The sequence below is a fragment of the Microdochium trichocladiopsis genome, assembly GCF_020744255.1.
Source record: "Microdochium trichocladiopsis strain MPI-CAGE-CH-0230 chromosome Unknown B0I36scaffold_2, whole genome shotgun sequence".
Classification (NCBI taxonomy): domain Eukaryota; kingdom Fungi; phylum Ascomycota; class Sordariomycetes; order Xylariales; family Microdochiaceae; genus Microdochium; species Microdochium trichocladiopsis.
The window spans coordinates 3,704,717-3,731,720 of record NW_025763545.1 but is presented as its reverse complement, the minus strand read 5'-3'; the positions used below and the strand labels follow the sequence as shown (position 1 = coordinate 3,731,720).

Genomic DNA, 27,004 nt, shown 5'->3' with positions numbered 1-27,004 from the left:
TTGGCAGGCGTTGAAGCTGTCAACATGTCGGAAGTGGCGTGCCTAGCCCCTTCAGCTGCGACAATAGCTGGGGGTGTTGTGTGGTGCTCGGGTAGCCACTCATCTCCTCCTACTGCGTAGTTGCCATGAAGGGGGCCTGCCTAGCGGTGGGGACAAACTGTATTATGCGGGGAAATGGCCTGCTCCGACGCCGCAAAACGATACCCGGACCTCGCTCTTCACCTGGAGTTCGCGGAGATATGGAGCACAAGGGCCGTCCTTGGCGATTATCGACAACGGTTCCGGGCTGTGCGAAAGAACTGGCTTGGTACTTTGGTCCGTGGGTGGCACGCTGATCTCGATATAGCCAACGCCAAAGTGGTGGCGGTGGTCGGCCGCGAGTGCAAGCGTTGGTAGGGCTGCCTGAGCCTGGAATACTTCATCCATGGCCGTCATTGTCGCGACTGCGGGGGAAGGACGGGGTGCGCGAACATGGACTCGACTGAGCTGCAGGAAACCGTACTCCCTTCTTGAAGCCAATGAAAGTCATTGGAGGTCAGTCTGCAACGCGGCGCAACTGCCGCGGGTCGTTTCCCCGCATTCCATCCCTAAAGGTATTGACTACGTGGACAGCTCATCCCGGCAGAGCGACCATGATCAAACATTGCCGCCACTCTTGCCACTTGGCATCTGGCATCAGGACCATTTCATGACTGACTACGATTTGACACCAGCAGGTTTCGTGGAACTTCTGCTCATCGACAGGTCCCTTTGACTCAGCCGTCGCCAGATATCCACTAGGCTTGCCCATCGAGCCCAGCAAGCCACAACCTAACCCTACTGACTCGAAGCCACATCCTTCACTGTTACTGCGACAACCATCCCAATCAAATTGTAAGCCCACTGCATCGCCATGAGGGTCACCGTCTTTGGCGCGTCGGGAGTTCAGGGCGCGGCGCAGGTCGCAGCGCTGACTCGTGCTGGCCACCACCCCGTCGCAGTCAGTCGCAATCCCAAGCCACTTCAGATCGACGGCAAGGAGGTCGAGACCGTCGCGGCAGACTTTGCAGACCATGATGCTGTCAAACGGGCAGTCCAGGATGCCGACATCGTGTTTCTTAACCTCCCCTCGACTTCATTCCAGCCAGAGGAGCCGGTCATCGCCGCTGCACGCACGGTCGGACAGGTCGTCAAGGACTCCCCAAGTGTCCGCCTCATCGTCTTCAACACAAGCATGCCTGTCCCCGACGAGTCACAGAAGATTGAGGCTCAGGACCATCGGCGGCAGATGCGCGACATGATTCGCGACATGGGCGTGCCCCTCATCAGTCTCCAGCCCGTCTGCTTTCTCGACAATCTGCTCGAGGGATGGGCATTGCCCCCAATCCGGGACCACGACACGGTCACGTACTGCCACAAGCCCACGCTTGACGTGTCGTGGATCTGCCATGACGACATTGCAAAGCTCATGATGGCGGCAATGGTACGACCAGAGCTGGCGGGCCGCAACATCCCCATCGGCGGGCCGGAAACTGTCCGCCTGCCGCAGCTGACCGAACGGCTCGCTCGGGGATGGTCGAAGCCACGGCTCAAGTATGAGTTCCAGACTGTGGATGACTTCTGTGTCAAGATGGATCGAGCCATGCGGGCGAGAGCAAACATTGACGCCGATTATCTCATCGACAAGATGCACCGAGCGTACACGTGGTACAATGACTCTCCCACCGAGCCATTCAAGGTCGACATGGGCCCTGTGCTGAAGGAGCTGCCAACCACTCTCACCCCGATAGAGGAATGGGCAAGAACTCATCCGCCACCACCTCCCTTGAAGACATAGAGTCACTACCTTCAGTTCTGGTTGGCGAATGTAACATATTTTTCTTTCATCTCAGAGACAGTCTAGTCCAGCAAAAACATAATGGTGTTTCCATCTAAATTGACGTCTCCACTCTACAGAATTGAACACGAATTGTTGCATTGATGAGTTGATGGGCAGGTTGCTAATCCCTTTCAGAAGACTGTACCGGACGAGTCAGTCCGTCAATAAAGTGCACTCACCCTTGCACCAGAAGTGAATGAGTCGCTCGTAGGCGTTCGAGGAGCTTCAAAGTCAGGATCCTGACTCCTACTGATCAGGTCCAAATTAATCCGGCCCAAGCCCCCCCACCAAAATTGGCTGCACAGTACTTGCACACGACAAAAGGCCACAGAACCGTCAAACGAGGTCAGAATCGAGTAGTAATTATTGCATTTTGAAGCTGGCGATGGCGGCTTCAATATTTGGTGTATCCTCCGCGCGCACGGGCCACTGCGCGAAGGCGACGGTCCATTGTAGTGAGGACCTTTGTGATCAGCCGTTCCGGCACTGCTGCCCACGCCGACTTCAAACACTCCTCAAATTGGGAGGTATCACCGTCGTTTCTTTTGAGGGCCATAATGTTTGGAAACAGTTTTACTAGCTGGCGCTTCATTGAGGCCCAAATGTGCTCAATTGGGTTGAGATCTGGCGAGTGTGCTGGCCAGTCTGGTAGTACCGCAATGCCCCTGACGGCGAGCCAATCCATAGTACTCTCTGCGCAATGAATTGCTGCATTATCCTGCTGAAATACCTGCCAATCGTCGTATATTGGGATGAAGCCATCGCGTAATGCCTTCTGATAACTCCAGGCCGTATAGCCCTTCTTTCGCTTGTTAGGATCTGGCTGCGGTTCGCGCTGCATTATCACCAACTCTGACCGGCACCCCACGCCGTTCTTCAGGTATATGGCACCCCAAACCATAATGGATAGGTTCGCCTTAACGTGCGATTTAAGGTTAACGAACTGGTCGTCCCATTTCTCGCTTGGGAAGCGGAATACCCATTGCGCGGGTGCGTTCGTGGAGTTCTGGCAGGACGACTCATCCGTGAAAATCACCTAGATCAAGTCAGGATAATCCCACCAACTTCACTTACACGTACCTCCTGCAATTCGTCGACTTTTGGTAGCCACTCTCTTGCAAATGCAAGCCTAGCTCTTCGTGCTTCTTTAGATAGCGGAATCCTCTTCTGAGCTTTCCACTTACGTAGCTTAGCTTCGTGAATGATGCGCTTTATAGATGTCTTGGAGATCTGGAAGGGCATGGCTTGTATGATCTCTGGCCACGTCGCTTTTCGCTTGCGTTTGACGATAGTTAGTACGCGCCTTCTCTGGGCATTTGTGAATCCATTGCGACCATTCCGAGGCGATTTGGCTAGGTTGCCGTTGTTTTTCCAGTCCGAGATAATGCGGGTGATTGTTGACTTGGAGGCCCGCGTAAGCTCGGCAATGCGGCGGTGCGTTACACCTGCGAAATGGGCGGCGCAGATAGCTGCTTTCTTCTTAGGAGTGAAATCCTGCTTCGGCAGCCTATCGGCGCACACTCCAGCAACAAAATCATCCATGATAACCTCAAAATGCGCTCGAAATGGTGGTTTTGAAGAAGGGAGGGTTTGCAGGTGGCGCAACGCGTTCGCGTCGGTGGGGTGGTTGGGCCGGATTATTCTGGGCCCCAACTGTACCTACTTTGTGGGTGGAGCCGACACGGAACAGCCCCCATTTCCTTTTTCGACCAGACCTCCTGGCTTCAGCCAATCATGGACGAGGTCTTGGCTCGGCCTACAAGAAGTCTGGCACCAAGAATATCCCCCGCAGGTCATCTTTAGCTCAACACGCCCTGGTAGGAGTATCTCTGAAAGGAAAATAAAATACATCGGGACCCTATCGGAAGCATCATGCGTCACTACTCGAGAATTGCCTCAGTCGGGTGAAAGAGCGGTAAAGGATATTATTGCCCTCCGGAGAAATAGACTTGCTTCTCTCAATTGACAATTTGGCATGGGCGGTTGTTTGCTTCTCCGGGTTTTCAAGCAAACCAGGGGCCCGCAGCAGTGCAGCACGCAAGCCGCTGCACGCCGCACAAGTTTTTTTTCACCCCATATACGCTACGCATGTGGGAGTTAGTGCCTGACTCAGCAGGTGACGCTAGGTCCGATCTTCGGCGCCTGCCCCTCCATCCTTGCGCGCAATCTCGCCCGCGGAGCTACTACTTTTACCCAACTGCCTGGCGGCACCAAACTCTTTTTCCAGGTCGAAGAGGGCATACTGCTGCAGTACAGCATCACAATCCGACCATTCGAAGCGTGGCTCGCGGGCATCAATTAAGATCAACACGTCACGCCTGAGCCATGAGCATGCTGCCCGACCCTACGGCCGACCTTGATTGGTCAGGCTATGTCGGGGCCATCCACGAACACTTCCATCGCAACGCCCAGAAGACGCCCGATGCTCCATGCGTTGTCGAGACGCGGTCGTCCACGACCCCCGAGCGCAAGTTCACATATCGCCAGATCTACGAGGCTGTCAATGTCCTCGCCAGGCATCTGCACGATGCCGGCATCACCAATGGCGACGTCGTCATGATCTGGGCCCACCGCTCAGTAGACCTCGTCGTCTGTCTTATGGGTGTCTTGGTGCGTCACCACTGTGTTTGAAATCGAGGATGACTCTTCGCAGCAAGACTTGTGCTGACAAACAGTGTCCTCGCAGCTCTCCGGTGCGACAATGACTGTCCTCGACCCAGCCTACCCTCCTGCCAGGCAAAAGGTCTATCTCGAGGTTTCGCAACCACGCGCCCTTATCAGAATCGGCCGCGCCACAGACGAAAACGGCCCTCTGGCGCCGCTTGTCCAGGAATACATCGACCAAGACCTCTCGCTCAAGGCCGAGGTTCCCGAGCTGCGCCTCCTCGATGACGGCTTCCTTGCCGGCGGTCAGATTGACGGCAAGGACATCTTCGACGCTGTACGACCAGAAGCTGCGACGCCGCCACCCACCCTGGTGGGTCCCGACTCAAACCCGACACTGTCCTTCACCTCGGGCAGCGAGGGCCGGCCCAAGGGTGTGCTTGGTCGGCATTACAGCTTGACCCGGTACTACGGCTGGATGGCCAAGCGCTTCAACCTGAGCTCGGAGAGCAGATTCACGATGCTTTCGGGTCTGGCCCACGACCCAATCCAGCGTGATATCTTCACGCCTCTATTCCTCGGCGCGCAGCTGCTTGTGCCCGCTCGCGAGGACATCCAGCACGAGCGACTTGCCGAGTGGTTCCGGGAGCACAAGCCCACCGTCACACATCTTACGCCTGCCATGGGTCAAATTCTCGTCGGGGGTGCTTCTGCCGAGTTCCCGTCATTAGAGCACGTCTTCTTTGTGGGTGACGTTCTGACAACCCGCGACTGCCGCGTGCTGCAGAGGCTCGCCGAGAATGCCAACATCATCAACATGTACGGCACCACGGAAACACAAAGAGCCGTCAGTTACTTCGAGGTTCCCTGCCGCTCAAGAGACCCCGAGGCGCTGGGCAAGCTCAAGGACACCGTCCCTGCTGGCAAGGGTATGGAGAACGTCCAGCTTCTCGTCGTCAACCGGGAGAACCGCGAGCTCTGCAAGGTTGGCGAGGTTGGAGAAATCTATGTCCGCGCAGCTGGTCTTGCTCGTGGCTACCTTGGCGACGAGGCGATGAACGAGAAGAAGTTCCTCCTGAATTGGTTCGTCGACAACGAGAAGTGGGTAACCCAAGACAAGCAGGCCGACAAGGGCGAGCCCTGGCGCAAGTACTACTCCGGCCCCCGCGACCGGCTGTACCGCACAGGTGACCTTGGCAAGTATCTTGAAACCGGCGACGTCGAGTGTACGGGGCGCGCCGATGACCAGGTCAAGATTCGTGGCTTCAGAATCGAGCTCAACGACATTGACAGCAACCTGAGCCAGAATGCGCTGATCCGCGACTGCAAGACGCTCGTGCGAAGAGATCGTAACGAGGAGCCCACGCTTGTCAGCTACATTGTTCCCGAGCTCTCAGAGTGGAGCAAGTGGCTCGCGGTCCGCGGCATTGATGATGTCGACGATGAGGGTCTCGAGATGGGCTCTGTCACCGTCTACCTCAAGCGCTTCCGTGCCATGCAGACAGAGGTCCGTGACCACCTCAAGTCGAGACTGCCGGCATACGCTGTGCCTACAATCTATATTGTCCTCAACAAGCTGCCGCTCAACCCTAACGGCAAGGTCGACAAGCCCAACTTGCCTTTCCCCGATGTAGCAGAGCGCACGGAGGAGGCATCCGCAGAGGACTTGAAGAGCTGGGAGTCCATGACCAAGACGGAGCGCACAATCGCCGAGAGCTGGGCCAGCCTGATTCCAGGTCTCAACCCCAAGACGATCAGACCGGAGAACAACTTCTTTGATCTTGGTGGTCACAGCTTGCTGGCTCAGCAGTTCCTGCTCAACGTGCGCAAGCAGTTGGGCACAGACGTCTCGATTAACACTCTGTACCAGTTCCCCAGTCTGGCGGAATTCAGCAGGCACATCGACAACAAGGCCAGTGGCACCGAGCAAGCATCCTCGGGCGAGGCTGCTTACACCAAGTCTGTGGACGAGCTCATCAAGACCCTCCCAGCCCAGTACCAAGCGGCGGATCCCGACGCCATCTATGCTCAGGAGAGCATCACAGTCTTCCTGACAGGTGCAACTGGTTTCTTGGGCTCGTACCTGATCAAGGACATCATGGACCGTGAAAAGAAGAACATCAAGCTCATCGCCCACGTGCGTGCCAAGGACTCCGCCGCCGGTATGGAGCGGCTGGAGCGCTCCCTGAAGGGCAACGGCGTGTGGCAGGATGCCTGGGCATCAAGACTGAGCTGCGTTGTGGGCGACCTCGCCCAGCCCAACATTGGCATCGACGATGCCTCATGGCAGACTCTGGCCAAGGAGGTCGACGTCGTCATCCACAACGGCGCCACGGTGCACTGGGTCAAGCAGTACAAGGACATGATGGCCGCCAACGTCCAGTCCACGATCGACTTGCTCAAGCTCTGCAACGAGGGCAAGCCCAAGCTCTTTACGTTTGTCAGCTCGACCAGCGTCCTCGACACCGACCACTACATCGACCTGTCTCTGCAGCAGACGCGCACCGGGCAGGACGCACTTCTCGAGTCCGACAACATGGAAGGCAGCCGGACTGGTCTCGGCACGGGCTACGGCCAGACCAAGTGGGTGTCTGAGCAGCTGTCACGGGAGGCCGGCCGGCGCGGCCTGCGCGGCTCCGTCGTGCGCCCAGGCTACATCCTCGGCCACTCGGAGACGGGCGTGTGCAACGTCGACGACTTCCTGATCCGCCTGCTCAAGGGCTGCATCCAGCTCATGTCGCGTCCGCGCATCATCAACACGGTCAACGCGGTGCCCGTGAACCACGTCGCCCGCGTCGTCTCTGCGGCCGCCCTGACCCCTTTGCCCTCCACGCCCTCCGCCACCACCGACGGCGGCGTCAACGTCGTGCACGTCACGGCCCACCCGCGCCAGCGCATGAACGAGTACCTCTCGATCCTCGAGTACTACGGCTACAAGACGCCCGAGGTGAGCTACGACGAGTGGAAGGCGACGCTCGAGAAGTTTGTGTCGGCCGGCTCCATCGAGAAGGACCAGGAGCAGCACGCCCTCATGCCCCTCTTCCACTTCTGCATGAACGACCTGCCCAGCAACACGCGCGCCCCCGAGCTCGACGACCGCAACGCCGTCGCCATCCTCAAGGCCGACGCGGACCGCTGGACCGGCGTCGACGAGAGCTCCGGCAACGGCATCGGCAAGGAGGACATTGGCCGCTTCCTCAGGTACCTCGCCGAGATCAAGTTCATCAGCCCCCCGACCGGTCGCGGCCGGCCCCTGCCCGCGATCGACGTCGACATCGTGCAGGCTACAGCGGTGGGAGGCCGTGGTGGGTTTTCTTAGAGGCCGCAGTGAGCTTCTGGCAGGTATTTAAAAAAAAGATAGGAAAACGAGAAACAAAAGCGACTGTTTTGATTGCAACCGAATGAACATGGAATTGAAGTACGCCGATAATGTTGTGCAGCTCAATGCAATATGGGACTCCTTGCGGACTTTGACTGCCCCCTACCCAAAAGCGGTGGCTGCTGCATTGTGAGTAGCACCCCTCTTGTTTCTTGTTTACGGACTCGCAGTCTGCACTCAGCAGGAAATCGTTGTGGTTATGTTATCGAGCATCACACGCTCGCATGGCATGTAATAATACAGGTATATACATGTATATATCAAGTCCTCCGTCTCTCATGAGTATTAAAATTGGTGTAGGGGTTGAATTCTTCTAGCAACAGAACAGAATCGTATGTTTTGAGATCAAAACTTGGTTTGTAAGGGTATCGTTCTTGTGCATCGTTGGCGTTCCTGGTGTCAGCCACCCCCAGTCAGGCAATGGCTATGTGGTGCCTATCCGGGCCGAATAGCTGATCAGAGGCCGTCTAGACGCTGCTCACAAAACCGGAACGCACTCCTGTTGACTATGGCGCATAACGGTCGTGTGCTGATGCAGCTAATCCTCACACTTTGCGACATGACTCGCATCGCAAATGTGTGAAGGCTGCTGGTGGGTGGGGTTGCTCGTGGCGGGTGACGAGCTTATGACTCCTGGTTGACGGTTTGCTACAGGTGCCCATTAGCGATTTGTCAAAAGATTTGATGAGGGCGATGCCTTGAAAAAGGCTGCCGCTTCTCGCAGGATCGTACTCACCACAAGCCAGTCCATGCCTTCCGTGACACCACTGCCATCAACAGCGGAACACGCCATTATGCTCCAGTTCCTGTCTCTCAATTCGCCTAACCTCAGAGCTTCAGAAATGTCGCCAGCACCTTTCGCCCCGGGTTGGTCTTGCTTGTTCGCGAAGACCAGCAGCGCAGCATCCTTGAGCTCCTCCTCGTTGAGCATGGCACCAAGCTCCTCGGCAGCGGTCTGCAGACGCTCGATATCGGTGCTGTCGACAACGAAGATTACTGCTGCCGTGTTGGCGTAGTAACACCGCCAGTACGGCCGGATAGAGGTTTGGCCGCCCAGATCCCAGACGTTGAAGTTCAAGTTTTTGTACGTGACGGATTCAACGTTGAAGCCGATTGTCGGGATTGTCGTTACTACCTCTCCAATCTGTGATGTGTCAGTCTTGTCTGGTAGAGGGCGTCGTAAATTCGGCACCGACGGCAGCTATGCCGTGGCGCATCTGGCAACGAGTCCAAGGCAAGGGCAAACATGAAAGGAGGGAGGGGCCGTACCTTGAGTCTGTAGAGCAGCGTGGTCTTTCCAGCATTGTCCTATGAAGCGGCAAGAGATGTGGTCAGCCGAGTGTGCCGCGAAGCCAGTCGTGCCGAGGTTGTAGATATGCATACGAGTCCAAGAATCAATATCCTGATCTCCTTCTTGGAGAAAAGCAGATTCGAAATCCATGACATGCTCTGCCCCATGGCGTCTTATGTTTTGTGTTTGGTATGCGGAGATCGCAGGAGTGCTGTAATGTTCAGGGTCACCGCACGGAGTGCTGTCGTCGACTGTCGAGATTCGTGGCGAGAGGCTGCGAGGATTCCAAGGAGAAGGACAGCTGTCGCCAGCAAGACGTATGCTGCAAATGTGGTGTTGTGCGTATTGCTAATGGGGATGCTGTTGCCGGGTTCGGGGGGTAAACGTGCGCGTGAAGATACGGGCGCGGGTGTCGTCGTCTGGCGTAAGCTGGAGTCTTCGTGGCGAGGAAAAGGAGACGTCGTGAGCCGGAAACAAGAGGGCTTCACGCAAGAGTATCGAGCTTGGCTTGCTAAGCAAGGGTGTGAGCCTTTGGGTCGTTGCTGCTGATCGGTGGTTCAGGTCATGCGGCATGCCACGGGTAGGGGAGGTATGCCTATTGTCCCTGCCACTGACGACAGGCAGCCCCTGTTGGCGCCCTCGCCCCCACTGAACGTTTGACGCCTGGAGCGCTACTTTGCACCGCATTGTCATTACGCAGAGGAGTCAGGTACCCCCTGAGCTAAGGAGAGCCTGGAGGCTGCTGGGTGGGTCGCGCAGGGGTGAAAGGGGCAGCAGGCGTTGTCTGGTCAGTGCACAAAGTGCCTCTCGAGGGCTGCACAAGTTTATGCATACATTGGTCCACATCCAGATCACGTGGGTCGCACCTTCCCTCACTCCAATCGATACCAGTCCATCCCCACTTTTCGCCCGCCTCTTGCTCGCACACACTTTTTGGGGCCTTGCAAAACCCTCGCGCGGCGAAAAATCACCCTGCTCTGCCAAAGTCGAGCACGCCGGTTTCTCCACCCCCTTCCCAGAAAGACTCGCTACCACTCAGACAACAACACCAGTTCGACATTCGAGCAGCACACAGCAGTCAAGATGCCGGTATGTGGACGACGATCACGAATTACCTCCAAACCACCCGATGCGACGATACGGCGGCATGACAGCAACGATGGAATGTACCGGAAGATAGTTGTTTCTGCTGAGCTTACTCTCTGGACTCCGGGCCATCGTTGATCTCTGTCGCCGCCAAATCGGAACATCAAGGGGGTGGGAGGACTAGCACAGGACCACGAACTGCCGCTGACATGGTTCTTTCACCTACAGTCCCAGAAGTCTTTCCGCACCAAGCAGAAGCTTGCCAAGGCCCAGAAGCAGAACCGGCCCATTCCCCAATGGATCCGCCTGCGGACTGGTAACACCATCAGGTACGACGATTTCTCCGGCTGACAGGAACGCCTCAGCACAGTCGTCAGACAAAGGCTTGGAAGAGATCAAAGGCAACAGAAGGACTGACAGGTCCCTCTACAGATACAACTCCAAGAGACGCCACTGGCGCAAGACCCGCCTTGGTATCTAAGCGCATCGTCGTTTACTCGCTCTCCCATCCGTCGACCATGGCCTTCACCGCTCCAAGTTCTCGCGCAATTCTCAACCACGTGGATATCATATCCAGCTAGCGAGACATGGTGTCAAGAATCATGACATCACAAGACCTGACGTCCCCGACGTGAGCAATCTTTTGGAGCACGGCATGGACCCTTGTCCAAGACGCATACGCATCCGCTCCGCGATCACAACTCTCTCAAAGCCAACAGAGATCAGGATTTACTTTGCGACACCATATACACGACATGAAACGGCGTTCTAGGACATTGGCGCGGATACGCGGGAAGAGGAGACAATGAGAGGTCCATTTCTTTTGTCATTTGTTTGCGGCTGTCGGTTTGTCATTATATCACGGCTCGGATGACGAAAGAAGGCTTTCGAGATTTGCATGGTACCGGTCAAAAGGGAAAAATGAAAAACGAGTACTTCTGAATGAACCAACGGTGTGCTCGCGGGCACAGAAACGTCGAAACGTGAACATGTTGGGATGCCATTTCTTCGGTTTATCTGATGCTGTCTTGTGTGTCCTGGAAGCCGCAAGCTCTCGCGAGCAAAGAGCGCGACATGACGTGAAGGTTATCGTGTCCCACTGTGGACACGCGGACAACTGACGTGCGCGTGAACAGTTCCTAATTCCGTCTGCCCTTCGCCATGCGAGGGCCACAGGGACTCACGCCAGAGTAACGACTGGTTCCTCATGGCTGTGAAGCATGGGAGTGCCTCCTGCGCTGTTTGACACCACAATGGTGTCTGCAGTCTCGCGCAGCGATCCCTCGGGGGCTTGTTCGGGGTACGCGCCTTCTCAGCTTCACGATCCGCAGCGCCTGTCCACGGAACAGCAAATGGCTCTGTAACCTCAGCTGGTACTTTTACGGTCACCCAGTTTCATTGCTGCCACGACAGTGCGGACCGCGGGATGGCAAAGCGGATGATTATTGTGAAGTGAGTCAGACGCGAGGACGGACTGCGCTCGCTGCCAAGACTGTACCATTGTCAATATTTGAAGGACAGCTCGCTTGCTTTCAAAGTTTGTGTATATCGTCGTAGAGATGCCTGACATATCTCTACCATGCCAAAAATTCACACTCTGGCCGAGACAAGCTTCCGCCGTGGAGAAACGTCGTTTAAAAGGCATAGCCAATCTCTTCATAAAACGACTGAATGCATTCCAAAGGCGAGATGAAGAGCCCAAGCCCAGTGTTGAGAACGACCTCAAGCTACAGCGGCAGTAGGGCCACTTGGATTCTTTCCACTCTACTCGTGTATATTCCAAAATAAATACATTCCAGGCTCTTTCGTTGTCCAGTTCCCGCATTGCTGATGGGCAATGCGCCTCGCCGTTCCTGGTATGCATGACCTTGTTCACACACGCCACCACGCGAGGAAAGAAAAGAATGCAAAAGCTCTGTCAGAGAAAACCTGGCATTCGAAGGAATCCTCATATTACCACCATAATCGGTTTTTGAATAGAAACAGTATATGTTGGTTTTTCAACATCTATAGGATGAGGCATCGTCGTGATGGACAGAATGGTTGAAAAACTTTCTGTCCAGTCCTCCTTTTTATTACGAGGCCATGGAGCTGACCCCAACTAAGACTCATGTCTTGTCCAACCTTCTCTTTGTCCCGACACTTGAATCCCAGCTTTTACAAGCCACAACACGCGGGTCCCGTAAAAGCATGTGAAACTTGCCTTGCCTCGGATGAAATGCCAGTGTGTCATGTAAGAAAACCCAAGACTTACCGCAATTACGCAACAAGAAAAAAAAATTAAGAAAAAAAATTTGAACCAGAACCTGCGTTCCGAATCAAGAAGATGAAGGAAGTGGATAAGAACGCGCGCGTGTTTCCCAAAACCGAGAGACGTTGAAAACGTACTTATTCGAGTCCAGGAACAACGTTTCATCCATCTTACACACTCCACCGCCCCAATCTCATCCAGTCAAGGCACAGTGATGGGCGGGTATCTTCCTCGAGGTATCTAAACCCCAGATAGTGACCCAGAGAGAAGCGAGAGGATCTTCATCCAAGACACAATAATTCAATCCCTGTCCAAGGGGTTGCTTCCAAGGCGAACCGGGCTTAAAAAGTCTCCTCAGCTCAAGCCAGCTTCCTCTGCCTTTGCTCTGATCTTGAGGCAGCTTTTACATTGGCAGAGGGATCTTACAAGGATCCAAAGTACCGGATGCCTATGGTGATATCCCATTCAAGGTGAGGACCAGCCGAGACGACGATAGAGCCATGCCAATAGCTTATCGTAGCAGCGCAACTCTGCTTTCGAATCAAAGACGATTGGGTAGTGCACGCGATCTGAATATTGGGTTTTTGCAGTGCACCATATGAGATTCAGCATACGCCATGCCCCTCACTTTATCTCGTGGTACGCTCTTCTAGGCGCTGGCATCAACTTCTTGCAGATTGCTCCAGCGGTTGCGTTCTGGACACCCGTCGCTGCAGTCGCTCCCGGTGACTCACCACGACGCACGCACGTGCATTGATGGGTATTGAATATTTCATTGATCAGTTACTGTGAAGCCCAAACGCCAATACGATGCTCAACCACGGCGGAGCCGCCTCAAGTGTGGTCGTTCTGTAGCCGCCTGCTTGTGACCAGCAGTATGGCCGCTGAACTGTGCCTGTCTGCCCCTCCCGCGATCCACGCAAAGTTAAACTCACTCCAACCGCCATTTACCGGTCCTCGGCCCACTCGTTCTCGCGGCGGATCTGCTCCTCCTCCTCGGGGGTGAAGTCGTTGGTGATGTTGAACGTCTTACGGATCTCCTCGGGGGACTTGCCCTTGATCATGTTGGCGACGGTCTTGCAGCCAACGTCGAGAAGGGGCTTGATGTCGAGGTAGTTGCTGGCCTATGATTGGACAAAGCATGTCAGTTGATTCTTATCTCCAACAAAGCTTGATGCTATCCGCCTGGCTGCCTGCCTTGAGCAAGGCTCTGGTAGCAAATCACTTACGAGGATGATCTCAAACAGCATCTCCTGGTCGACCTGCATGTACTTCTGGTCCCACTCCTCAATCTCGGTAGTCTTCTTCCGGTTGTCGTTATCATCCTCGCCGGTCGAGGGAGGGTCGTTCCGGTGGTGCTCGCACCACTCAATCACCTTGCGCAGCACGGGCTCGGTGACCTGTGATCAAGCACACACACGAGTCAGCAAGACAGTAGACAGACGAGATGCGGCTCCCATTGTGGCCGCGGCGCAGCGATTGGATGACTGGGGGTTTGGCTTACGTTGGGGATGGGGATGGTCTGGCCCACGGCGGCATCGCCGAGATCCTCGAGCATGTTCTTGATGAGAAGCGAGCGCTCGGCAACCTGCTGGTCTATTCGGGAAAGGGAACGCAGAACAGTCAGCACAGATGCGCTCCGGATGCAGCAAACAGCCGGGGACGGACAACTACTCACCAACCTCGATGAGGTGCTGGTCGTTGCTCTGCAACTTGATCTTGACGGGGGCGGAGTCGGCCATGGCTGTCTGTGGGTGTATGCTGGGGGAGTGATGCAGTGGTGATGATTACTGGAAGGAAGGTGCGGTTTCTTGTCGCACGGGGACCGGTCGAGAGACGGCTAGCTCTATGTACAAGCGGGCCTGCTGAGAACGTGGCCACAAGAAGTAGTATTGTGGTGTTGGTGAGTTGGTTGGTTCGTTGTAGTAAATTGGCGTGCGTGCGAAGGAGGAGGAGGCGGAGTGGCGGCGAAAGGCTGACAGCACAGCAGGGCAGACAGTGAGCTCACTAGCGGGACAGAGGCAGCACTGCGATAGGCTGCACGGTGGCCGAGTGGCGGGGTATCTCGTTCTGTTTAAGTAGGGAGCCGGCGCGGGCCAGGAAGGAGCAGCGCAGGGGTCTTGCCTGCTGCAGCCTAGAAAGCGACGACCGTGGTGCATGGACCCCTGCTGACAACAGTCAGTTGGACATCGGCGGCGGATGATTCACACGCTGAGCACGACAGGCAGGGACAGGCACCTAGTGCCCACGGCCAGGCAGCACGCCTTGGAGGAGGCCTATTGCTCATCCGTCGTCGTATGGGCGGCATTGATGCAAGTGGTTGGCACTCTCGACAACAGTGGCACCGCAAACGGAACTCCACCCTTCTCCATTCACCAAGCCCGGCCTCTCCGCCTTAGGCAGACAGCCAGGGCTACTTGAGCTCGAGGTCCACATTCGTATCGACGCTCCAGGCAAACACAAGGCATCAACATGTTGGTTTGTTGAAACTTTGTTCCTGCCTAAGTATCGTACGTCGGCGGACAACCATCATTCCACAGTCGGCTTAGCATACGCTATACGCTATGCATGTCAAACAACCGACTTCGCCTGCATTCGCGATGAACACCAGTCCGTTCGAGCGATAGCATAACCAACAGCCATCATTATCCATTACTTGATTAAAATATCTAATAAACCTCAATGGTTCGCACGGCTCTAGCTGGGTCGTTTGCGCCTGCGCCTGCGGCATGGAGTACAAAGGAAATTCAAGATCAAGTGTGTGGTATATGTCATGCCGCGTAAGTAGCGTATGACGTCCAAATGCGACGACATTCATAGCTCTTGTTCCTGAACCGTGTCATTACCTCGCCGTGCCCTGCAATTTCCGCAGTGCCTCGCGGTGAGCATCTAAGAGGTCACCACGGCGCATCATCTCCTCGAATGCCTGGTCATTCTGTTCCTTCCGCAAGGTATCCATCCCCCTGCGCCGAGCCTCCTGCTCCTTTTGTGTCATCAGCATGTTCCGACTGCGCTCCAGCGAGGCGGCCGGGTCTATCTGGGAAGGTATCCCGGACGGTGTCATCCTGCCGGGGCTCGGCGAAGTTGGATTGTGGGCATGGCTGATGAGGTTCAACACCTGGCCATAACCTCGGAGCGCGCCTGGAGAAGCTCGAGATTGCTGCACGTGGCCCATTGCCGACGGTGACCGCAGCTCCGTGGCCACAGTCTGTCTGAAGCTCGCTAGAGCGTGTTCTCTCTCTGCAGGTGACCGCACGGAGGAGACTCTTTGTGGCTGGTGCGAGTCGAATCTGGCTCCCTCGGCGCTCGCGTACTGATGCTGAACCGGCGGGTAGACAGGACTGCCTGGGTCTGGCGTGGTCAGCGCCATGCCGACGGGGCCTTGTGAGGTAAGACTGGCTTGCTGAATGAGTTGCTTGCGCTGGGCGAGCGTCAATTCGTCGAGGTCGGCCATTTGTCCCGCCGTACTCGGCTCGCCGTGATAAAGATTGTGCTCAGCATAGTTGCTCATTGCGGAAGAGACACGGCTCGCGGGTTCTCCCTGGTGCGTCATGCCGTGCGGCATCACCATCGCGGTCGACTTATTGCGGAGTAGCAGTTCCCGCTGGCCAAGAAGCGTTTGTGGGCTGTCATACGAGACCACGCCAGCAGCGGGGAGGCATTCGGCAATGTGCGCTCTGTGTGCTCCACGGCTTGTCGCTCCTTGGTGGTCTTGAGTGTCTGCATCGGCGCCATTGTTGTGTGTGCTGCCGCTCGGTGTCCGCGCCTCGACGCTGGCAATTTCCTCGGCGATGGGTGGCGGGTTGCCTACTGCCGATACTCGATAGCTCCCACGTCTGAGAGCCTTCCCAGGCTTCTGGTTTCCGGGTCCGCTTTCTAGCAACTCCGATCCCATGGGTCCGGGGGCAGTGGTATCGCCATTATTTTCACCTCGGCGCCGTGTCCGTGGTATTGACATCTTTGTCTCGGGTCGTGCTGACGGCGAAGGCGATGTACCCACAGGTGACGTCGCCATCCTGATTGTCGGTATGCCTCCGTCAGTACGCTGGAGGCTTTCCACATCAACCGGAATGACAGTCTCCGCTCGTTTGCCGTCGTCGAAATTCTCTTCAGGGTACTCGTGGACGCTCAGCTGCTCGAACTCTGGCGCCTCGGCCTGGCTCAGATGTTTGGCCCATTCATTCGTGCGGTACGATAGAGCCACTCGGGAAAGGCCACCCGGGAGTCGATCGGCGGTCAAGTCGACGGACATTGGTTCCTCTGTTGGTACTTCTACCTCGGGTCGTGGCTCGCCTGTGTTCGGCAAGCCGTGATGGGACATCGCCGCCAGCTGCGATGTGGTCTTCAAATGTGCGACTTTAGGGTCTTCATCTAGATCTCTTGGGGAAGATTGAAGTGTAATGTTGTTCTCTTCGTTGGGTGTTCTTGATGGCGACGCAGCACCAGCTCTCTGCTCCTCGTTGATCGCGGCGTTCGACTTTCGCGACCCAAGGGAGTGGCCCGAAAACTTTCGCAGGAGATGATGAGATCCAACTGATAGTCGGTTGCCGAGCGTTCCAAGAGATGCACGAGATGCTCGCTTGCTGCCAAGCATGGACCTCTCGTCGTCGTCGGCAAAGGTTGCGAACGACGACCGGTCATCATTGTCGTCGTCGTCGTCTTCCCTAGTGTCGTTCTCTCGTTCGATCTTGATAGGGATGGTGAATGGCAGGGGTACGACTTTTGGTGCAGGGCCAGAGCCGTCTTCCTGCTCTGCAGGCTGATGATGTGGCTCAAGCTCGTGCTGAGAATCAGCCATTGGCTTGTCTGCTTCTTGACCGTCTTCAAAGAAATTTGGGCGATGTGTGCTCGATCTTTCTGGGGAGGCATCTCTCGCAACCCGAACGGTAATGGCCGACGTCATCGTGTCGTCCGACAACAACAGACCTGGAGTTGATTGTGATCCTGCTCCCTGAGGGTCATCGGCCCGCCGCCTCGAACCCATTTCGGAGAGCTCTATCGTATCACTGCTGGTGATACTCCTTGAGGTTTCAACGTTCCTTCGGTCGGGGGCTCCGTCGCCGAGTTCAACTGCCGATACGACGGGCTCCTCAGACACAACTCCGTACATCTTCTCCCACTCCCTGCGCTCCCGCGCATTTTCCTCCTCAATCTGCTGGCCGATTGCAGTCTCCTCCACGTCGCGCTGCCGCTTAAGCTCAGCCTGCTCCTCTGCTTTCTTGGCACGGCGTGCCTGGATGACTCTCCACAACCTTAATTGCGATATGACCCCTATAACGGTGATGATGACGATGAGTGCTGTCTCAACCGTGAGTCCCCTGGTCAGTGGGTAGGTTGTTGTGTCGAGCGGGAAGAGGTTTGGATTGATGTTCCAGATGTATGCCCAGAACTCCTTCAAGCCTGCTCGCGTGAAGCAGTCTATCCCCAAGACAATGGCTGTAGCACCGGAGAACGAGATGAAGCCAATGAGAGCATAGCCGCGCGTGTAACGGCTGAAGTATGTGGCAAAGCCAACAATGGAGAAGATTGTGAGGAAGATGATTTTGTCGCTGCTTTTTGTGAGAAGGCCACCGGCCTCCAGAGTCAGCAGCCACATTCCAAGGCAGAATCCGCCAACGAGGCAGCCAAATCCTTCGGTGATCTCCTTGAATATTGTTGCAGCACCGCCTAGTAGGCAGCCCGCAATAACACAGGCAACCACATACCCTCCCTGGACACCATCCGATGTTGGTGGGTACAAAAGGTACACGATCAAGATGGCCGTGGAGATGCCACCGAGATAGGCTGTGGAGAAGAACGTCTGGAGTCTCGGGTTCTTGATTCCGATCAAAGTGTAGACGATTCCCGTGATGAGGAGAATGGACCCTGCAACGCCCCAGCCAGGGGTGAGCTGTGGAGGTAGTGGCAGTTCGTACGAGAGTGGTTCGTCTGTTATCGATATTAGCTCCGATCCATGCCACGGGGGCTTTGTGTGTTCCTACTGTTCACATATGGTGCCGAATAGGTCGAAATCGAGCTATTCCCGGCCGTCGAGGTTGGTATTTGCCCACTGCTGGTAGTGAAGCTTGTTGGGAGGCTCGCCGTTGTCGAATGGGGCCGGTCCGTAGTGATTGTGGTCGGTGAAGCTTTCGTTGCTATGGAAGAGACTGGACTAGTGGTGGCAGCCTCATCGTGTCCTGCGGACGACTCGCTCGTTGTTGCAGCGGCTGGGTCTTGCCTATGGTCGAGCTGCATCGGACCCGCCAGAACACAGCTCGCCAATACCAGCACCACGGCAGACTGGGTATAAAATCCTCTCATTCTGATGGGCGTTTATCAGGAGATGATTTGCCTGATAGTGTCAAGTATCGTACCAGTCGATCACCTCGGCGTCATGGCTGGGTGTCGTGCTTTTACGGTCTTCCTAGTATGTGTTGCTGAATCCGTTTGTCAGATTAGGCAGATGGTCGATGACAGGACAATATTCGAAGCAGCAACGCCAGCTGTGTCGAACGGGAGTCGTTTGCTCTGATTACTTCGTTCTCAGTCAGGTTCCAGATCGATAAGATTGAACCACCGAATTGACGAATGAGATGGCTCACGAGTTGGTTCGACACGGCTCTGTCTGGCAATGAGACGTTGGGGGCGCGTGGGTATCTATAGCGGGATACCGAGAGTTGGGTCTTTACAGGCGGGTGACGACAATTGAAGATCTCGAAACGTATTTCTGGGACCAGCCCCCGGGTATATGTTGGTCACGGTACAAAAGCAGTCCGACAAAGACAACATCTTGACGACAGCTCCACCGAGAGCAAGGTTTGGCCAGCTGTATATCAGAAAAGCAATCTCAGGGATAGGCCAGCCAGCCCTTCATGGACCAGCCAGGCCGCGAGATGGGCACGGGTGACGCGGGGCTGGGCGGGATGGTGTGAGTGAGCCGCATCAGGAAATTGCAACAGCAACGCTGAGATCAAGGTTCAGCCAACGAGCACCATCCACGCCTGGGGGGGGCGTTCGCCTGCAGCAGGCCACACAAACCTGGCAAAAGGTTCCCATCGGCACGATTAGGTGCATATGCCGGTACGCTACCCGGGCTAGTCAGGAACGCGGCTCCGTCTGCAGGCCATTGTTTGCGAGGACAAGGAGGAGATGCACACCAAAGCGAACACATGGACGTGTCTTGAAGCGCCATCACCTGGTGGCCTGCTGAAGGTCGCGCCAAGGCATGCGCCGTGCAAGACACGCTTCGTGGCATATTCCAGCATTGTGCGCCGTGGTAAAGCTCGGTGGCAGTCTCGAAGTGCCGGAGATGGGGGATGATATGATGGCGGCGCATCACGGCCACTTTGTTCCGTGTGCGACCTGAGGCACCACAAGTAACGACGCTGGGGTCGATCTCTCGGGTGGGCCAGGCAGGGGTCTGCCCCGAACGCGCTGCATGCAACCGTGACCAAACGCCGGATCACCTTGCAATCATCCGCAATCTTTTGGCTCTTGGACAATCTCTGCATGAGCCTGTCTTTTCTGTTATTTTATTGTCGGCCAGTCCGGCGAGCCCCCAGCGAGGAGTTGCAGAGCCAGGGGTCGACGTGTTTGTTTGCGCTGGCAGTTGTCTCACGATGCGACAGTCGCCAATGCGGCCAAAAGCAAAGCCGGTGCTGCAGAAGTTTAAGAGCGGGCATGCCAGCCAAGTCAAATGATGAGGACTGTCGTGTTGGTCCAGCGAAAAGGGTCCAGCGGCATGCAGACGCAGGGCAGTGGCTGGATGTCAACCCTGCCAGTGCTGACTGCATTTCCTTTTCATAAAGTACCAATAATCGGAGGCTTTCTGTGGCTGCATCCACCCCAAGCACATGCATGCCTTCCAGGCTTTTCCATTTTCGATTTGCTTTTCCTCTCAGCTCTGAGGCTGTCAGCTTGCAACCTGGAACAAGTCAGCTAATTTCAGTATATCTGTGTAAAGGCTCAGCTGCAATGCCTGCCCTGGTTCTGATTGGCATTGTGATTTCCCCTCGAGCAAATACCCAACAATGAATTCTTAAGAGCACGAAAGGTCCAGCTGACGGGAACTTTTCCGCTGAGGCAAGCTGGAGATCTTGCCGCCTACAAACTTCGCCATCGAGACTGTCTCAGAACGGGCAGCTGCACGCGGAACCAACCCCTCTCCCGAGATCTCGTCACACACTTTAACTCAGATTCAAACCGTCCTCTTACATGGCCCTCGCCCCGTGCGCAACTGTGACTGCAGACCAACCATGTTCGCCCTCGCCCTAAAAAAAGGCCAAGCCCGGTTGTCCAAGCACCCAACCGCCGGCCCCCTGGCGAAGTTCCAATAATCACCGTGAATTCAGGTTCCAGCAACATGTCCAAACCTTTTTTTTTTTTAACCTTCAGACACCCGTCGCGTAAGCTTCGACGTTGCAGCTGCCTAGCGCGCCTTGGAACCCCTCACTCGCGTTTTGTAATCTCGGCAACAACAGCCATCCATTCTAAGCCGTTCCTGCCAACCCTCGCCAATTTCCCGCTGCGCAAGCTCCCAGACTCTCAGACTTGCGTATGAGAAATCAAACCACTACCAAAGAGTCACACCACTGACCCTCTTCCCACCTGAAGCAACTGAGCTACGAAAACCTGATTGGCGCCGAGGCGGGAGCAGCAAATGCGGTTTAGTGTAAGTGCTAGCCGGGCCCAAATCACACGTGGTGTGACCTTGGTGGCTGGGGGATGGGAACACCTTCATGCAGGCAGAGAAAGCTCCCTTGTCGATGTCGTGCATCTCAACCTCTGGGTATGCATTAGCATCATGCAACAGACATCTTGGGACATATATGTGGCTGGGATGCGTGGCACAGCGGGCAGGCCAAGGCATTTTGCTCCCGTCGTCAATTGACCTTTCCACATGTGGACGACAATGTCCTGTATCTCTCGGGTCTGGTATGGCCATGCAAATCTCGGGGGGCGGAGATGCAATGCATGTAAAGAGCCAGAACCTGCATCATGTACGAGCCCTATTCGTAGCATTAGGGGCGCGCATCGGGCTGTTCACTCCGACCGTTGGGCATGCTTTTTTGAATGAATCTCGGCGTGTATAATGTCTTTATGTCACTGCCATGCCGCCGTGAGCTTGTGCTCTGCAGCTGCCTTCGGAATAAAGGGAACAGGCCGCAGGACTTCCGTCACACCGATATCTCTTCTCGTTCTTTCATTCTTGCAACACGCCTCGCTACCTGGCTAGGGACTTTACTAAGCGTGGGGAAGTTGACATGTAAGTCTACCGCCCTCCGTCCTTCCCACTATTCCACCCTTCAATGACACAGCTCTGCACAGAAAACAAAGTACGCACCGAAGACCCTATTTGCTGCGTGCCAGATGATACACAGAGTCCGCCAAGGAAAAAGCGATTGTCGGACAGTGGAAGATCACCGCCATGCCACATTTGAGTCCAGCAGCCTTTATCTTTTCACTCGCCTGTTGAAAAACAGAAATGTGCTGGGGTTGAATTGCTCCTGGACTCACTCTCGATGAAACTGCGAGACAGAGGTTCCTTCGTCGCACATCGTGTATGACTGATAGGTACCAAACCGGACTTTACCTGTCGGAGCACGGAAGTTGACGTCCACAGGTCTGCAGGCCCGCGATTCCTCAGCTGAGAGTTCTCGGGTTCTTATGACATCATGAGTGTGCGGTGCCATTTACATTAACTACTAATCGTTAACATTACTATATACCAAACAATTTTGTTGTTCGTCCAGTTCCACATATCCCAGCACAATAAGCCAGACTACGAAACTGCCTCATAATGTTTCAGCGCCTTGACAAACGTGATGGCACGCGGTCAGAGTTCATCCTGCCCTGGTTCACCCGCCCCCTTCGACCGCTTGTTGTAGTGGGTAGATTTCTCTTCCTTGCAAACATGGTCGACATCGTCCGAATGGGAAAGGTCACGACAGCCATGGCTGCGTGGACTGGGAAAAGCGCCACTGCAATTGCCTTTTCCACGACCCGACTCCACAGGCCTCCACTGTTGCTCTTGCTGTTCTTCGCGGCGACTGCTGCAAGAGCTATCGCGTCTTGCAGCCGGAAGTCGATGTACTCGAGCCTATTGTCTGTCTGGCTCGCCAGCAGGGCAAGCTTCTTCTCGTACCGGCGCATCGCGCGGTTGAGGGCCTCCAGTTCGGGCACCATGGTCTTGTTGATCTCGCGGGCAACAGCGGCCTGAGTGACTTGAGTGCTTGGTTCGCCATTAAGTGTACTGCCGTTTGGTTTTGACTGCGTAGGCGGCTGCGAGGCTATTGCTGCCGCGTGGGACTCCAGGTCGTCTATTCGATCAAACAACTCTTGCACTTGCTGGGCGCTGATCGTCTGTTCAGGCTCGTACTGACTTTGTGCAACTACACGCTGCACGCGTAGAGTGCGGTCATGTACCATCTTCAGCATGTGCTTGACAGGCCGGAACTCGGCAGCACACAAGAAAATCGTGAGGTTGTAGTCCGACACAAGCCCCTCCGATGGCCGTGTAAGCTGGTTTCGAATCGTGTGCAGCATATAAGTACTGATCAGGGGGAACAGGAAGCACCACACAAGCGCGGCCATTTCGTGAACAAAAAGCTCTTTCGATGCGGCATCCCTTCTTGCCGCTCGCAAAATGTCTCCACGAGATCTCCGCCCGGAACCGGCCGTGTCCAGGTTTGTGCTGTTCTTTTGAGCCGTGTCATGCGTGGCGTCCAAAGGAACGTCTGATTCTTCCTCTACATTCTCCAGGGCAGTGGCTGCAGATGCGGCAGTCGACATTTCCAGGTCACTATCGGATTCGAACACCGGCTCGTTCAGCGGCTCATCGTTGGCGATCCGAACCTGCTGTGCGGCGAAGTACCAGTCCCAGGGCTGCGTCACCGACCAGTTCAGGACAACTGCAGCAATTGCCAGGAGAATCAAATCTGTGAAGAAGGCAGCGCCGTTCTGGAAGAACATGCCCGCCAAGGCAGGGAGCAGCGCGAGGGCCAGGGGAGTATATGAAAGTGCTGTTCGGTCGGCATTTTCTTGCCTCCTTGCCCGGGTTGGGTTGAAAAGCTCGTCGGCACTGTTCTCCAGGTCTCTGCGAGCTTCGCCAAAGCTATCTGAGAAGCCCGAGCCTCGGCGCTTCATACCACCAAAGCCGGTGGCCCCGGACTGTGCGTGTGGGGGATGGGGCTGTGATCCAAAGTTGACAGTGGCAGCTCGGCGCAATGAGGGCTCGGGAAAGGAGTCGCGGCCACTCATCCGAACCGTGGGCGAGGCGCCCGACGCGCTGAAGTCATCTGCCATGACTTGGGCGAGTCAGCTTCGCTGCATGGGGATCTGGCTGTGCTGCCGAGGTGTTGTCGCCGATATGTGAAGGACGTGCCCAAGTTGTTTCGTATTGCCCTGTGCGCCTGGGTATTCACTGGCGAGGCGATGAAGAGCTGGCAGTCCAGCAAGCGAGCAGCTGGAGAGCTGAAGCGGGCAGGTGGACGTCGTGGGAGACGATGGCGTTGGAGCTGAGGTTGTGGTGAGCCCAGGGAGGAAGACAGGGGTGGTTGAGCTGCGCAGCCCAGGGATCCACGGATCGTGTCGTCAATAGTGACGAGATCTGGGGTAAGTTGCTCGGGCTAGTGGGAAGGTGCGCACACATGCGGGCCCTGCGGGTGCTGTCCGCGGTGACATCGAGAGCAAGCTGGTGAGGGGTCCAGCAAAAGCCCCCTCCGCCAGTGTCTTGACGAGCCTGCATTAGCTGCAGCTCCTGTCCAGTGAGGTCAGGGTGCTGTGGGCAGTCAGATCCTCTCATACGTCACTCACGGCTCGTTGGAGACGAGCATCCCGCGTTTTCCTCCTATCAGAGCAACGACTCAAGGGAGAGGCTTGTCTCGAAAGGGGGATTTGTTTCACAAGCCAACCTACGCTGTGGTGTGGTCCCTTATGAGCCGTGCAACCGTCAATCCCAGGTTCTGAAAGTATCACGATCAGCTCCCTTCTCCACGCCAGGCAGCCCTTCATGTACAAGCTGTGGGCTGACACTCGCGTATACACCACACCTGGCAATTGCAGCTCTGGCCGCTGAGTGGAGTCGTTCTGCATCGGTCTCAGGTCGTTCTACATTGGTGTCAGCCCGTCTTCCCAAGGGTGCCACAATGGCTTGATCACAAGCTGAAAAGGGCACGGCGCATCTTCGTCTTCGTCTTGCCAGGCTTGCGGGAAGCATCTCTGTGGCTTCTGTTATTCCAGCATAGCTTTCCAGCCACGGCAAGCGGATACTAGTCATTCAGCCAGGAGGTGAGAGCGCTGAAGTTCTTTCAGAGGTGGACATGCTCTCTCTGTTACGTGTAGTGCGTTTGGTGTCATTCTGTCTTTGTGTCATAAATAGCATTCGTGGGAGGTATGTGGATCCAGCCCAAAGCAGACACGCTCTGACACTTGCCTACGTACAGATTCAGGCACAACCTGGTGTCTTGACTCGAGAAAAATTGCCCAAGAGAGAGAACCAGCCTTTCCAGGTTTCATCCAGCGCTGCCTGTGCCGGCGAATCCGGAATGACAGCAGCTGGGGGTCGCCCCGAAATGGCTTAGTTTGGCTGTGGAACAGCCTACTCCGCGCTCAGCACTCTTCGCACGTTCACGCTTGAGCGGAATCAATGCCGGCCCAAATTAGTTGCCATCCGTGTCGTCCTGCAGCTCCCGTGCGAGCCGTCAAGGCTGCGTCTGGACCTTCCCGAACTGCATGGATTTTCACACCAATACAAGCATGACGCCGTAAAGCCGGGTTAGTATGACGGGAAAAAGCAGCAATGCGCGAAGCGTGACTATGCAAGGACCCACGAAGGAGTGCAGCCGCACTGTCACAGATCATGCATGGCGGTGGTCGTGCAGGCAGACACGGAGATCTAACCTGCAGCTCAAAAATGTTCCAAGTGGTGCAAGTCGAAGACCGACAGGGAAAAGTGATGAGCCTCGCCAAGGGCTGACGAAGACCATTCGTGTCGTCCCCTGTCAGGCTCTGGCCAAACCCTGAGAGAAGTTTGACCCACGAGACTGTCAGGACAGGTCTACCCTTTGTCACCAAGGACGACCAAAGTGAGGCTACGAGTTGCGTGGGGGCGACGGGGCTGGGACACAGGTGACACCGATTCGAGATCAAAGAGCCCCTGGCACCGTCCGAAGCGAGCCCACATGGGACGACTGTCATGGCTGTGTGGGTGTGTTTTCCGCACAATGCAGGATGTGCTCCGTATGGTCCTATTTCTGCGGCGACGGAACGTGGTCGAGTGTCCACAACCGAGCATCCGAAGCAGTCCGCCTGCTTTTGGGTTTCTCGCAGCACGGTGCCGTGTCTCGACGCCAGGCAAGCGGCAAACTCCACGGCCGGCATCCATGGCCTTTGTTCAGGGCGTTATGAATGAACGGCTCGACAAGACTGCCTTTGTGCAGGACTAGCCAGGGCGTCCGGGGCACAGGCTCTGCTCTGCTCACTGCGTTGTAATAAAATGGTGATGACGACCGACGGCCCTAGCGCCTGTTCAGGGCTGGACCAGACCCGGCACACTGGACCTCGCGGCGCCGCGTGTGGGATCGTGGGCAGGCGTGGGCTAGCAAGGGGCACCGTTGCATGAACACAGGGATCAGATCATGGAGCTGCGAGGGCGCCCAGGACAGCCTCAATTAGAGTTGTGCCACGGACAAGCAAAAAGAAATCCGGCCAGGACCCTGCACGGGCGCGGCCAGCCCGCATGCGAGCCCGAGATGACGCAGCGGGTGGTCACAAGTCACATCCAGTCGCGCCAGACGTTCATTTATAATAAGATGGCTTGGACTTGCTCGTGTCCTCGCGCGCGCGGCCTCTCCAGAAAGATGTCCTTTGGCGCGGACGTCCTCTTTTCCTGGCCGTGAATACCCGCACGAACCGACAACCAAATCTTCGTCAGTCCGATCTCTCGAACATCCTCAACGGCGGCCCGACAGCTCAAGCAGGCTGGAATTTTCGACTCGGAAGAACGCGTGCTTCTTGTCAGAGGCAGCTGAAAGAACACACACGCCCCAGGAAAAACGTCATCAGCGAATAGGTCGCTGAGCGGAGACAGAGGCAAGAAGAGCGCGACCGCCGACCGCCCAATGCCGGTGCTGGCAGCAGTTGACGACAACTTCTGCAGCATTGATCGGCGGATTTTCTGCAGAGCAATCTCGGGACGCTCGCCCAGGAACATTCCAGAGTCGTGGGGCTCGGCGGAGGACTTGGAGGCCGACTTGCACCTGCTGCAGTCCTCGGGCTGCCGGTTGGCAGCAGCAGGCGGTGCCCCCTGCAACAGCGGCATTGACCGCACGCTCAGCCCGCACGCGCCCAGGCCTCACTGCCTGCACGTTCAGGCGGCACTCCCAAATTGCCTGCAAGGGGCCTGGCATCACCAGCCAATCACAACCCCGGCCAGCCTAGTCGTCCCGGCACGGGCGCTCGTCTGCCTCCTCGCCTTCTCGGTCCCAGCAGGGTCCCCTTTCGCCGGTTCCATCCTGCATCGCCAGCCTCGTCGGCGTCAGGCTTGTGCAGTCACTG

The 27,004-nt window shown here is 56.0% G+C and overlaps 7 protein-coding genes across 7 annotated transcripts; 3 read left to right on the top strand and 4 right to left on the bottom strand.

Annotated features, from left to right (window-relative positions):
• The first annotated feature begins 626 nt into the window (after positions 1 to 626).
• On the top strand, positions 627 to 1,933 carry B0I36DRAFT_315828 (uncharacterized protein). The gene has a single exon (XM_046152920.1). The coding sequence runs from the start codon at positions 893 to 895 to the stop codon at positions 1,814 to 1,816; it is 924 nt and encodes a 307-aa protein (XP_046017347.1). The 5' UTR covers positions 627 to 892; the 3' UTR covers positions 1,817 to 1,933.
• A 2,250-nt stretch (positions 1,934 to 4,183) lies between these two features.
• B0I36DRAFT_346226 (uncharacterized protein) lies at positions 4,184 to 7,781 on the top strand (the record flags this gene model as incomplete). The annotated part of the gene is made up of 2 exons (XM_046156433.1): positions 4,184 to 4,468; positions 4,545 to 7,781. 2 exons carry the CDS (start codon positions 4,184 to 4,186, stop codon positions 7,779 to 7,781), a joined length of 3,522 nt encoding a protein of 1,173 aa, XP_046017346.1.
• Positions 7,782 to 8,123: 342 nt separating this feature from the next.
• Positions 8,124 to 9,389, bottom strand: B0I36DRAFT_77134 (ADP-ribosylation factor family protein). Its single transcript, XM_046163348.1, has 4 exons — positions 9,225 to 9,389; positions 9,111 to 9,149; positions 8,578 to 8,985; positions 8,124 to 8,489 (listed from the first exon to the last, which is right to left on the bottom strand). Exons 1-4 carry the CDS (start codon positions 9,297 to 9,299, stop codon positions 8,466 to 8,468), a joined length of 546 nt encoding a protein of 181 aa, XP_046017345.1. The 5' UTR covers positions 9,300 to 9,389; the 3' UTR covers positions 8,124 to 8,465.
• Positions 9,390 to 10,057: 668 nt separating this feature from the next.
• Positions 10,058 to 11,165, top strand: B0I36DRAFT_315819 (putative 60S ribosomal protein L39). The gene is made up of 3 exons (XM_046152919.1): positions 10,058 to 10,221; positions 10,447 to 10,547; positions 10,651 to 11,165. Exons 1-3 carry the CDS (start codon positions 10,216 to 10,218, stop codon positions 10,697 to 10,699), a joined length of 156 nt encoding a protein of 51 aa, XP_046017344.1. The 5' UTR covers positions 10,058 to 10,215; the 3' UTR covers positions 10,700 to 11,165.
• A 1,826-nt stretch (positions 11,166 to 12,991) lies between these two features.
• On the bottom strand, positions 12,992 to 14,497 carry B0I36DRAFT_315817 (S-phase kinase-associated protein 1A). The gene is made up of 4 exons (XM_046152918.1): positions 14,148 to 14,497; positions 13,974 to 14,065; positions 13,699 to 13,869; positions 12,992 to 13,593 (listed from the first exon to the last, which is right to left on the bottom strand). The coding sequence occupies exons 1-4, from the start codon at positions 14,209 to 14,211 to the stop codon at positions 13,417 to 13,419; spliced, it is 504 nt and encodes a 167-aa protein (XP_046017343.1). The 5' UTR covers positions 14,212 to 14,497; the 3' UTR covers positions 12,992 to 13,416.
• A 627-nt stretch (positions 14,498 to 15,124) lies between these two features.
• On the bottom strand, positions 15,125 to 19,046 carry B0I36DRAFT_403828 (uncharacterized protein). The gene is made up of 2 exons (XM_046161760.1): positions 18,451 to 19,046; positions 15,125 to 18,397 (listed from the first exon to the last, which is right to left on the bottom strand). Exons 1-2 carry the CDS (start codon positions 18,767 to 18,769, stop codon positions 15,312 to 15,314), a joined length of 3,405 nt encoding a protein of 1,134 aa, XP_046017342.1. The 5' UTR covers positions 18,770 to 19,046; the 3' UTR covers positions 15,125 to 15,311.
• A 3,072-nt stretch (positions 19,047 to 22,118) lies between these two features.
• On the bottom strand, positions 22,119 to 23,976 carry B0I36DRAFT_315812 (uncharacterized protein). The gene has a single exon (XM_046152917.1). It carries the CDS (start codon positions 23,750 to 23,752, stop codon positions 22,253 to 22,255), a length of 1,500 nt encoding a protein of 499 aa, XP_046017341.1. The 5' UTR covers positions 23,753 to 23,976; the 3' UTR covers positions 22,119 to 22,252.
• Positions 23,977 to 27,004: the final 3,028 nt, after the last annotated feature.

Coding starts and splice junctions, on each gene's coding strand:
- B0I36DRAFT_315828 (XM_046152920.1), top strand. CDS start 893: ATGAGGGTCACCGTCTTTGGCGCGTCGGGAGTTCAGGGCGCGGCGCAG.
- B0I36DRAFT_77134 (XM_046163348.1), bottom strand. CDS start 9,299: ATGGGGCAGAGCATGTCATGGATTTCGAATCTGCTTTTCTCCAAGAAG. Junction 8,986..9,110: donor CGCTGCTCTACAGACTCAAG/GTACGGCCCCTC, acceptor GACACATCACAG/ATTGGAGAGGTAGTAACGAC. Junction 8,490..8,577: donor AAGGCATGGACTGGCTTGTG/GTGAGTACGATC, acceptor GGGCACCTGTAG/CAAACCGTCAACCAGGAGTC.
- B0I36DRAFT_315819 (XM_046152919.1), top strand. Junction 10,548..10,650: donor CGGACTGGTAACACCATCAG/GTACGACGATTT, acceptor GTCCCTCTACAG/ATACAACTCCAAGAGACGCC.
- B0I36DRAFT_315817 (XM_046152918.1), bottom strand. CDS start 14,211: ATGGCCGACTCCGCCCCCGTCAAGATCAAGTTGCAGAGCAACGACCAG. Junction 13,870..13,973: donor AGACCATCCCCATCCCCAAC/GTAAGCCAAACC, acceptor GCTTGATCACAG/GTCACCGAGCCCGTGCTGCG. Junction 13,594..13,698: donor TGCTGTTTGAGATCATCCTC/GTAAGTGATTTG, acceptor GTCCAATCATAG/GCCAGCAACTACCTCGACAT.
- B0I36DRAFT_403828 (XM_046161760.1), bottom strand. CDS start 18,769: ATGAGAGGATTTTATACCCAGTCTGCCGTGGTGCTGGTATTGGCGAGC. Junction 18,398..18,450: donor TTCGGCACCATATGTGAACA/GTAGGAACACAC, acceptor TATCGATAACAG/ACGAACCACTCTCGTACGAA.
- B0I36DRAFT_315812 (XM_046152917.1), bottom strand. CDS start 23,752: ATGGCAGATGACTTCAGCGCGTCGGGCGCCTCGCCCACGGTTCGGATG.